General features: G+C 31.8%; 1 protein-coding gene across 1 annotated transcript in view; it reads right to left on the bottom strand.

The window, feature by feature from the left end:
• Positions 1-12,494, bottom strand: part of SMCHD1 (structural maintenance of chromosomes flexible hinge domain containing 1) — a 155,326-nt gene that overhangs the window by 33,363 nt on the left and 109,469 nt on the right. Inside the window, exons 33-37 of the mRNA XM_074200685.1 lie at positions 12,290-12,405; positions 11,060-11,124; positions 8,810-8,897; positions 8,117-8,248; positions 5,078-5,230 (exon numbers count right to left, since the gene is read on the bottom strand). Of these exons, the coding sequence (XP_074056786.1) occupies positions 5,078-5,230; positions 8,117-8,248; positions 8,810-8,897; positions 11,060-11,124; positions 12,290-12,405 (554 nt within the window). The remainder of the gene's footprint in view (positions 1-5,077; positions 5,231-8,116; positions 8,249-8,809; positions 8,898-11,059; positions 11,125-12,289; positions 12,406-12,494) is intronic.

Genomic DNA, 12,494 nt, shown 5'->3' with positions numbered 1-12,494 from the left:
TTTGGGCAAAAATATAATTAAACATGCAGTCAGAATTACCAGAGTTCACTTGTGTTCTTAGCAGCAAAATCTTCCAAGTTCATAAAATTAAGCTCAAACAAAAGAGGAAAGATGGTAAAATATATAAAAAAATCCCAAATTCCCCTGGCTGAGTTACAGTTACAACTGTTACCATGGAAGCAGACACTGCATCCCAGATGACTTAAATAAGGTGGTCTCATAGGGTTATTTTGAAAAAAAAATTTCTAAAAGTTGTGTTAAAAAAACAAAATTTTCATTTAGTAGGCTTGACAAAACAGAAAAAGGAATCCAAATAAAATTCAATATAGTTTTATGCAAGAACAAATCTGCCCCAAAGCCACAACAAAATTATTCACAATCAACAGAAGTGATGTTCTCTGTGTCTACTTTTAAAGAAATAATATCCAAAGCAAAGGGAGGAAGTGAAAGTACAACCTCTGAAGACTGTGAAATTTAGAATGAAATGCAAACAAAACAAAATTATCAGAGTAATAAAAAAAAATCGGCTGACTCTTCTTCCCCCGATTTTATTTTTTTTTATATTTCTGTTCTAAATCCTCATTTTCCTTATTTGAAACCTGGGTTCTGAGGAAACAGGATCCAAAGAGGCAAGCACGCAGAGAGATTAGGGAAGGGGGGAAAAAAGCAAGTAAAAGTTTAGGTAAGATGTTCATGCAATCTGGCAAACTGGATACCATGGGATATAAATATCAGTGGAAAACCAGTAATCTGGAGACACATTATGTAGGAGAAAAAAGCAGTAAAAAAAATTCGTGGTCTTGGACAGTTACTAAGCTATTTTCAGATTAAAATGTTATAGAGTTAAGAATGATTTAAGGCAAGTAAGAAAGGCTTTGGAGAGACTGGATCAGTGGTAGCAGTGATGTAGACCTCTCAGTTCGCAGATGTCAAAGACAATTTAGAAGGTCAGCAGTAAAGTTCTGTCACAACTAAGTGACAGTGAAGTAAAGGTCATGCAGACCAGGCCCAGCAACCAAGGAGCAGGCCTTGAGAGCCACCAAATTAGCAGTGGCAGCAGCTCCTTCCAGAACTCTCAGGCCACAGACACTAAGTAGTGAAAAAGTGGCACTGAGGTGGGACTCTGTGGCTTTGGCAGGGTCAGGAGGAGCCTAGACTTTGAAAAATATACATACAGAAACACACATTTCTGAGCGATAGGTAAAGTTAAGAGTCTTTTTAAAACATGTATAATGTGCTTTCTTCTTATGCTGTCCAGTACCACAACTCCTTTATGAATTTACTTGCAGAGAGCAATAATCCTCTGCCAATTTCGAACTCCCTTTTATGTGTTGTTGTCTTCTCCCATTAGAATATAGAAAGCTCACTTTTCTGATGCCTAAATTGTATTATCAGTGCTTAGTACAGTGACAGACACATAAGTATTAAATAAATGCCTTGCTCTCATTTTTTCTTTTTTTCAATTTAATCTAAATATTTTTGTAATCACATGTAAAGATAATTTTTATCATTCATTTTTGTAAAATTTTCTCGCTCTTTCCCCTTTCAAAGAGAACAAGCACTCTGATGAGAAGGAATATAGGTTATACATGCAAAATGATGTTACACATAGGACTGATCCAATCTGGTTTATAGGGGCTGGCTTGGAAACAAGAAATAACAATAAAGATATCATACAGGAAATGTAACCTTGGAAAAGTGGTTAGAGAGGTTGAGTAGGAAGAGTAAAGGATAATCAACAACCTAACTCCTAAACTAATGCCAATGGAATATTAAAAGACCTAAAAGAAGAGTCTCCGGGATGTTGGATAGGTCTATACATAAGATGTATTGAAAGACCAGAACATAAGATGATGAGAAAATAAACAGAAAATATGTGAGAATTGCAGTCTACATGAAATAGAAGCTTCCACAATGATCATAACCCTTCGAAATATTTGTATATTATTCTTTAGCTAGACTGTATAAATTCCATTTAGGATTTTATCTTTTCTCAATACCTTTCATATAATTCAAATGCAAGTATAATATTCTACAAACATTAAATGCTTACTACATTAAAAGAAAATGTGGTTGACTTGATGGACTTGCTCACCCCATCAGTGCAATAATCAGGGACAATTTTAGGGGATCTGTGATAAAGAATATCACTTGGATCCAGAGAAGAAACTGTGTAGTTTAAATGAAGACCAAAGAAAAGATGTGGTTGAAAAGAGAAAAAAATGTGTGTTCCTATATGGAAATGGATTTAAAAGTCTACATGTTAAGTTGTTTTATTTTTCAAAAGGCAACAGGGTTAAGTGGCTTGCCCAAGGCCACAAAGCTAGATAATTAAGTGTCTGAGGCCAGATTTGAACTCAGGTACTCCTGACTCCAGGGCTGGTGCTCTATCCACTGTGCCACCTAACCACCCCCCTACATGTTAAGTTTTAACAAAATACTGTCAAAAAAATATGTCAGAGATGCACAAATATTTACTAAGAAATGAAATATTTAGCAGAAAATATGACTCCTACACTTATCAAATATAAAGAAATGCAGTTTCTATAACACAGTTTATTGTAAATGATTGTATATTACAAGTAAAACTAGCGAACTCTAGTAAGAGGAATGCTTGCCATCCATAGATCTGAGCACAGGTCAGGAGAACAGTCATAGAATCATTAGAACTTGGAGAAATTGAAAACTTGCAGATCCCCAGGGGTATCTCCAAAAATAGGCACAAACCCTCAAAAGCTTGTGACAGTATGTCCTCCATCCTGAAAGCAGGCACCCATGTTAACAAAGAGTTAAAATTAAGTCATAGGCTGGGGAAATGAGCAAGGTATAAAAGAAAAAAAAAATTCAGCCACTGACAGTCACTTATAAAATAAACACTCAGAAGAAGCTAACAAGTCAAAGCTTCTGCTTCTAAAGCCTTCAAGAAAAATATGATTTGCTCTCAGGTCATGGAAGGGGGAGACCTCTAGTGGTTAGAGGAAATTAATCAACAAAATGCGGATTTAAGATACTAGGACAAAACTGATGTTATCATCTTATATTCAAAAGTTTAATGTTCAAGGCAGATCATACGAATCCAACTTAGCGAGTATAAACAGTTTCTTTATTATTACAAATTATTATTATAGAACACAATAACCTAGTTACATTATTTTGTAAACTTTTCTTTTTCCTTTCCAGTGACTAGAAAAAACCATTTAAATTATAAATATAAATGTGATTATGTGTTAAGCTATACAAATTACTAAGGATATTTACTTGAATGAGTTGCTCAATATTCAGGGCTGATTTTGGCTCTTAACTGTGAATGCTTGAAATATGTGTACAGCAATTTTAATAAAATGGGATTACTTGATTGGGTTTCTGAGATGATAATGGTGCCTAAAATAATTCAGACTGCTTTTTGAGGCACTTTATTACTGAAATCCTGTAGACTCTAATTTAGCTTGTAAAATGTTCCTTTAAGTATGATTTATTTTTCCAGGTTTAAAATAATATGCAGATTTTATAAATTGATAATACTATACAGTTTATTTTAATAGTAGGATTATAAATGGCTAAATGTATGTATTTAACTTCTAAATAGCATTCATCCTGAGAAGAATTACTGCTTCGTAAAAAAAAAAATTCCATCATTCTGATTCCCAATTGATGTTTGAGTGAATTTAATGAAATAACTTAGTGAAAAAAGAATATTGAAAACGGATGGAGGATGAAAGGTGTTGGGGGAGTAACAGGACAGTCTCTAAAAACTTTGAAGGAAAAAAGAAAACATGGTAAAGGAAGGATGGTGGAAAGAATTTTTGTTGAATTGAATGTCAAACTGCAAGATTTCTTAGGTCTTCTAGGGTTCTCAGAATGCAAATAGATTGGTAAAATAGAATCATTCTTTTTAAAAAAAAAATCTTGAGTAGAACAATACCATTGCAACATCACAAGATTAAGAAAGAAATGATTACTAAAGATTGTAGCTTCACATAACATTCTTCCCCATGTAAAAAGTATATCCCACTACATATACTCTACAATGAGAGTATTGCCTGGATTACTATATAAAAAGTACAGATACACTGACATCCAGAAAATTGAAAATGACAAAAGATGTAAAAAAATAATGGTGGAAGGGAATGTAGAAAGACAAGCACATTAGTTGTTGGTAGGGCTTAAACTTAGGACAAATAATCTGGAAAGCAAGTCAGAAGTAGTGAAAAAAATTTTAAATTTACATGAGATTCCATTATTAGGCACATATCACAAGGAAGTCTTTGAAATCAAAGAACAAATTTCCAATTTACTTATAACCTCACCCCAACATCCTCACACTCTCAAACCCTAGCAGCATTTTCTGGAGAAGCAAAAAACTGGAAATAAAGGTGATACATACTGATTGGAGAATGGCTAAAAAAAACTTATAGTACATTAATGTCAAGAAATATTATAATGCTATTAAGAGACAAAGAATAAGAATAATATAGAGAAGCATAAAAAGCTATAAACTGGTACAAAGTCAAGTAAATAGAAATAGATTATATATATAAAATGTATGTGTATGTGGAGATGATAACTACATAAAATAAAAGAAATACTACTACAAACAATCAAAAGACAGTGCTACAGAAAGGGGGAAAAAAATGCTTGGTCCAAAGAAGAGATTAAGTAAGAGAAGACACCTCGGGGTGGCTAGGTGGCGCAGTAGATAGAGCACCGGCCCTGGAGTCAGGAGTACCTGAGTTCAAATCTGGCCTCAGACACCTAATAATTTTACCTACCTGTGCGGTCTTGGGCAAGCCACTTAACCCAATTTGCATTGAAAAAACCTAAAACAAAACAAAACAGAACAAAGAGAAGACACCTCTCTCAAATTCTTTACAGAGGTGGGACACTGTCTATGTTTTCAAAAATTAATTTTGCTGACTTTTTTTCTCTTCATCGACTTTTTCTTCTGTTTTTCTTTAAAAATATATTCTGTGTTATTTGGGAGCTTTCTGAGAGAGGTGAATAAGAAGATAAGGAAGAAAATTTAGGGGATATAATAAAAGATAATTAAAATTTCATTAAGCATTGGTAAAAAAATTACCTTGATTTCAGCTGATCCCTTGATAAATGGAAATTCAATCATTCTAACTTTTCCATTAAAAAGTGGAATCTCAGTATCTTCTTCATTAGAACTTTTAATTTTAGCAATTATCTTGCCAATCAAATTAGTCCCAGTGCGATTATTGTGTTCATCCTTTAAATAAAGTCATAATTGATTAGAATAATCGTAGCAGAATAAAAAAAAAATCTATGAAAAGATACGTTGAATTTTGTGTGGTACTCCAAAGATATTCATAGTTTAAACATTTAAAAAAATAAAAAAAAACTTCTTAAGGAATGAAAAAAACATGGAGCAATGGGAGGAAATTATATTGAACATATTAAACAAACAACTGTGGTTCTAAATTTGCCAATCATTATCTCCCTTCTGGAAATTTACTCACTTCTCCTTTTTTTAAATTTTAATTTAATTTAATTTTTACCAAGTAAAGTCTGTGCTCTCTTTCACATGATCAATGAAAACAAAACCCAAGGTTAAAAAAAATAAAAAGCACTGTGGTAGAAAAGAGTGCTGAATTCAGACCTGCCATTTCACTCTCTACCATGGTAACTTATTCAGTCAATAAGCAATTAATTATAAGTACCTGGTATTATGCAAGACACTTGGAATACAAAAATTATATATGTTGTACATTCAAGAAACTCACTTTCTAGTAAGAGATAACATTATAGAAAGATACATTCAAAGACAATAAAAGCAACCTTCAAAGGAGAAAACATTAGTAGCTGGGGAACCAAAAAAGTAAGCTAAATTAAAAAGGTAACCCTGGAAAATTTATTTAATAGGAGAAAGAAAATCACTTTGGTAAAAAGTCATTTAACTTCCATGAACTTGAGTTTCTTTATCTGCTAAATGGGCATAGAGTAATACAGGGTGTAACCCCAGAGAATTTTTTAGTTCTTGCCAGCTCAGTATCTATGAACCTATGAAGAGCTTTATGAATAAATTTGAAAAATATTGATCTATGAAATCTGTAAATTATTTAGAAATTGGTTAATTTATGAAAATCTTTACACTATTTAAAAATTTTTAGTTTACCAAATAAAATCATTCCAGATAAAAGATGCCAATAAATTATACCTGTAACTTTTTTTACTGAAAACTACTGTATTAATTTATTGTAATGTTTTTAAGGATTGAGAAATATCATAAAGCATACTGCACTCAATAATTAGTTTTTCAAAATAGAAAAAAATGTGATTAGGTATAAAAGCAACATATCAAATGGCACCAAAGTCAATAGTAAGTGCAATATATAATACAGAAATACACTCTGAATATATAAACTTATTCTACATGGAGGAAATTTTAAAACTTTGAGAAAAATGACAGTAGTCAAAATACTGGCAAGCTATAGCATAAAATTTGAACATTTTTACATATTGCATTCAACAGTGAATCAAATAGGGCATAAATGACTCGAATTTGGAATCAAGTACAACTAAAGGAGCTGAATTATTTATTACCATAGAAACTAAGCTTATACTAAGAAAAAGAGATTATGCCATTAACATTCCTGTTGGTTTATTTATTCTAATTACATCCATTTTACAACTTACAAGGAGGTAACTGCTCTAATATAGAAAGTTCCCTCTGAATCTCAAAAGTTCCCAAGTACCCTCCACATACTAGAACTTATCAGTTATCAGAACTCTTACTCTATATGAAAGCACTCAGATAGATTTAAGCTGCATTTCATTTAATCAGTTTTAGCCATCAGGATAGACTTAATTAGCCATTAAGACAGACCTTTAGGCTAAAATTGAATTATCAACTGCTCCAAGATAAGTTATATTCAGCAAAAGACAACTCTGCTCACATTTAAAACACAAGGAGCACTAATGCTGCTGACATCAATAGAACAAGTACAAAACAGGATATTAGGCAAATTTCCAACAGTTCTCGAATAACTTCTTTATAGCCTTCAGGATTTCTCATCAAGTTTTTTTTGACCCCCCAGAGGAATTTGAAGGCTCAAGAATGGCTTAAGGAATACAAGGACCATGCTTCCTCATATAATCCAGAACTGATACTGAAGAACTTGAACACTAAAAGCTGAATAATTATTTATTCTATCTTGATGCAAAACCAAATGGGATAACATTTTAAGACAAAACTATTCTATTCATCGCAAAATACTTTTGGACTCCTCAAAATATTAACTTGTTATACTGCTTAACAAATTCATACTAAAATAAGATTATGCAATACCAAAATAAATTGCTATATACTAGAGTAAATATTTTAAATTACTGAGGTTTATGACTGATCAATTGATGAGACTAATTTAATGATCTAGGGTGAAAATCCTTCAAAAATATAGTATGTACTATAAATCCATTATTTTAGTTTAATATGGTTACACCCTCAAGGACTGCTAGGTCTTTATATTCCTATATTAAAGGTCTATAGATTTTGAAACTCCTTCAGATCTCATATTTTTAAGATGGATTTTTCTGTCTCTTCTATTCCTATCAGAAATAGCATGACCAATTTTAAGCTTTTACCCCTCTATTAGTTTGCTGCAGGGTGGAAAAACCATGTAAGGTAAACTTCTCAGAATTGTGTCTAAAATCATAGTTACTCAATTATATACTGTCACATCCATACATTTTAAGCCTCCAATGGAGGAAGGTATTGCAAAAAGTAAATAAACTTTGAGAAAGAATTTCTCCTATGATAAACACTTTTGGGGGATAGGCAGGTTTTTCCAGCTCAGCTCTTTTGAACAAGATAATTGAGATTTAGCAAATAAATTCTTTCTGGGTAATCAAAAGATTACTATAGATATGTTAAGTATGCCAAAATCCCCACATTTACCAAGTAAAACATAATGCTTTTTAAATTACCTGCAAGTTTAGATTTCATGTCTAAGAATGGATAATGAACTATCCTATCATCAAACTGCTATCAGAAAAATAATACACTATTAGTCTAAAAACTTCAAAATACTCTTTTCAAGACATCCAACATAAGACAAAATATAACTGTCATAATTTTGTAAAATGAAAACATTACCACTATGTTGAGGCACAAGTCTTTTACTAAGGTCCTATTGGCAATGGTTGGAACATTAGAAACAGCCGGGGTAGATGGTAGACATTCAGGAACTAACTTGACTGGTTCATTAGGTATGACATCAACTAAAATCTTGGAAAAGGAAAACAATCTATTTTAAAAGAAATAATCCAAAAGTTTTTTTTAAAAAAATCACATTCTAAAAACTATCAACAATTTATTTTGAAAATTAATGCATTAACAAGACTGGTTCTTAAAACACGTTTCTAATGCTTTCTAATTAGATAAAATTGTAAACTTTAAGATATTTGGAAATTAATCATATGACATTTTGTTTATTTAGAAAGTAGAAAGTAAACTAAAATATTATCCAGAAGTCTAATTTGGAACTTTACTAACCAGAATGTTAAAAACTGCTATATATAATATTTATAATCTAACTACTCAATAAATATTGGTTCAAATTTACAATGCTGAAATCTAATATGTCTTTATAAACAAATCAAATCAAATATTGGGCATAGCTTAATATAAAGTACATTTTATTATTTTCAAAATTTAAATTATTTTTTAAAATTAATATCATAAAGAAAATATACAAGGTCAGAATCAGAAATGTCAAGTTAATCCCAAAAGTTCATTCTTCAGTCAGATTGCATATCACATTGTACTATGTAAAAGCTAAAGACAAACCTGGTCACTGTTGAGAACAATAGATTTGTCGACCATAAAAGCAAACTGGATGCAGTAACTGCCCACTTTGTTTGGAATCACTTTATCCCTTAGTTAAAAAGATAAATTAGGGTTAAAGAAAGTTAAAGAAAGAAATTTAGGGTTTATGTGATACTTTTTCTAAAATCCATGAAAGGGGACAGAGCAAAGTAGCAAATTAGTTGACACATCTTGATTCCCAAAATAGTCCCTCTTTTTCTTTGTAGAAATTATTTGTTCTGAAAGGAAACATTCCTGTCCAGGTGGTAAAAAAAAAAACAGAAGGCCAAAAAAGTGGGGTAACCAATTTTGAGAAATTAGAAAATTCTTTGTGTTTCTGACGGTAGGTTTTTGAACTAAAAGAAATCTCTGAATATTACAAAGAATGTTTATACTTCTTAAAGTCATAGGATTTGTTGATTCTCTCCTACTTCCTCACTTTTCCTCTGTTTGCATTTTCAGAACTCATGAATACCAGAAAAAAAGGTCACACTGATGTACTTTACCTAATTTAAACATCAACAACTTTTCATTTTTCCAATGTACTAACAAATTTAAGAAATTTTTGTTTTATAAAAGCATTTTTTTCCATGTAAGGAGAAGCCTAGGCCCCTAAGTTATGTTACCTGTTTTACTGTTATCTTTTAAGCTCTCTTCTCTTTCATTGTATTCTATCTCACCTGATCTTATCAGTTTCCATCAATTCAATTATCTTTATACAGATAATTTCCAGATCCAAAATATAGCTATATCTCTCCACTCAGCTAGTTCATTTCCAACTGCCTCTTGGACCTTTAGGTATAGGACAAAATTCAAGTATATAGCAAATTTAATACGTCTGTTTCCTACTCTTTTCCCCTCCTCTCCTTAATTACTGTAGCAAGCACCAATATCATTCCAGCCGGTGTTGGCCCTGACCTTTCACACATCCCTCTTATTCATTCCATCACTGAAAATTATCTTCCTAACAATATCCCTTATTATGTCCACCTTCTCTCAACTCATACAGTAAGGATATTCATTCAAGTTCCCATTACCTTTCAAGGGAGACAACTGTAACAATAGCTTTCTAACTGGTTTGCCTGCCTCAAGTTTCTTCATGTTCAATCCAATCCACTCATCTGTCAAAAGTTATTTTTCTCAATCAGTGTAGATCAAATCTCACACTGGATTTCCAAGATCAAATAATGACTCCAATGGCAGTTCCTCTTCATAAGCTGGCTCCTTTCTTCCTCTCCAGATTCCTTCTTATTCTCTCCCGGATCCCCAAGCTAACCCTCAAGAACTCAATCCATTTATACAAGATCTCTCCAGAGTTACTTGATAACAATCTTCTATGCTTTTGCACTGTCTCCCAGTGCAAAGTCTGAAGTGTCACCTATATATCCACAAATCTTTCAGCTCCTAATGAGTTTCTCTTGATTCATTTAAGAATCAGCCCAAACCCCACCATCTTTCCTCCAGGTTTGCTAACTAATGTCATATTCTTTCAAATTTTCTTCATCTACTCTTTACATATTCTATGTATGTAGATATTTAAATGTTTTCTTATCCATTTAACTGTATGCTTTTTAATAGCATGGAATAATTGGGAATTTCTTTTAATCAGTTATTAGCTAAGCAGTGAGTATGGCAACATTTACTGACGAAGACTGAAAGATTCAAAACAATTTTTAGAATCCTCTACATTGATATAGAAGTTATTCTTTTTTCTCTGCCGGTGATGGTATTTGTCCATTATTCTCAAAGAAGACCAGGACATCAGAAGTAATACTATGACATTCTTGTGAATTAGACCTGAATGAAGGGATGCTGTTCAATGTCACCTCACTTTCTCCACTAGAGCCATCTGGGTTCAGTGACCAGATATAGAGCAGGATAACTGGAGATGGTCCTAGATGTGAGGTAATCGGGGTAAAGTGACTTGAATAAGGTCACACAGTTAGTATGTGTCAAGTGTTTGAGGCATGATTTGAATTCAGCTCCTTCTGACTCGAGGGCTGGTGCTCTATCCATTGTGCTACTTATCACACTAAGCAAGTAGCCCACATATTTAACTATATCTTCAACTATCTTCTTCTGTGTAAAGAACTGAAAATAAAATAATATAGAAATCAACAGTTCCTGAACTTGCTATTAAGGAATATTTTCCCAGGTAGAGAAAACCATTTTTAAGATATCAAATTTATAGCAATTATTCATTTACGAATTACAAAAATAATTGAGAAATACCTGAAATAAAAGAAGCCCTCTTCCTTGTCATTATCCTTTATTTTACTACAATTAAATGTTTCTACCTGAAGAGAAAAACAAAAATTTCAAAAACTATAGCTAATATATAAGGCAGGCTCATATTAAAAATTTAAATGAAGACAATTTGAATTATGTTCACTAGAAATATAATGTATGTAAAACATTATTCTGAACAATACTACTTAATCAAAAATATATTTTAAATGTCAATGGAACAATGTTTGGATTAAGTAGAATAATCTCATGCAGACAAATATACAATTTTAATTTCTATGTGGTTGGATTGTCAGGACTTGAAATTGGACAGGGTAAGTATATTTCTTTTCTAACACATGAAGTTTTCTGATGGATTTTTCTGTCTCTTCTATTGCTATCAGAAATAGCATGACCAACTTTAAGCGTTTACCCCTCTATAAGTTTGCTGCAGGCTGGAAAACCACGTAAGGTAAACTTATCAGAATTGTGTCTAAAATAATAGTTATTCAATTATATATCTGCACATCCATACATTTTAAACCTCCAATGGAGGAAGGTATTGCAAATAGTAAATAAACTTCGAGAAAGAATTCCTCCTCCTATGATAAAGACCTTAATGAAAAATGGCTACAAATCAAAGTTTGCTTATAATCAATACAAACTATGAAGCAATAAAAAAAAATGATTAGGAAATCAAGATAACTGCTCCAAAAAATAACTGATGAAATGGATTAAGGTTGGACCAAATCTTTTCTATTATATAATAAACTCGTAAAAGCATATGAAATTTTTCACTAGGAAGCAATAAAACCTGTCCTTGATCTAATTCTTCCCAGAATACTGCCTCTATGTAATTGCCATTTAATCCTTTGAGAAAAATCCATACACTTCTACTCACATTCCTTTTCTCATCTTTTTGTCATCTACAAAATCACTTGAAGATTTAAGAGATTTCAGAGGAGCTGCCCTTCTAAGAAAAGGAATTAACCAAATATGCATAATTACTGAAAAATTAAGGAAGTCCCTAAATATTGCAGATACTATCTTAATTTTAGAAATATCAAGGGAGCAAAAAAAGGTTAATATTTCTAAATGTCATATATATATATATATATATAAACACACATACATATATACATATATACATATATATATATATATATATATATATATATATATATATATATATATATATATATATATATATATAAAAAATTTCTTTTAGTGACTTACATTGGCTGGTTGTCGGTTGCCACTGCCTGAGAGTTTCCACATTTTCATAGAAATCCGTGTGGGATTAATATTCTTAATGACACTCTCATCTTCAGAAATAACACTAACCATGAAATCTGTCAGAGCAAACAAAAATACTTTATTTTTCTTAGTCTAATTGTGCAACTAAGTTTTCTTTTTTCTGCAGTTAATCATAATTCTGGGA

This window comes from Macrotis lagotis, chromosome X, assembly GCF_037893015.1.
Source record: "Macrotis lagotis isolate mMagLag1 chromosome X, bilby.v1.9.chrom.fasta, whole genome shotgun sequence".
Lineage (NCBI taxonomy): Eukaryota > Metazoa > Chordata > Mammalia > Peramelemorphia > Peramelidae > Macrotis > Macrotis lagotis.
The sequence above is the reverse complement of the archived record's forward strand: the minus strand, read 5'-3'. Positions and strand labels throughout refer to the sequence as shown.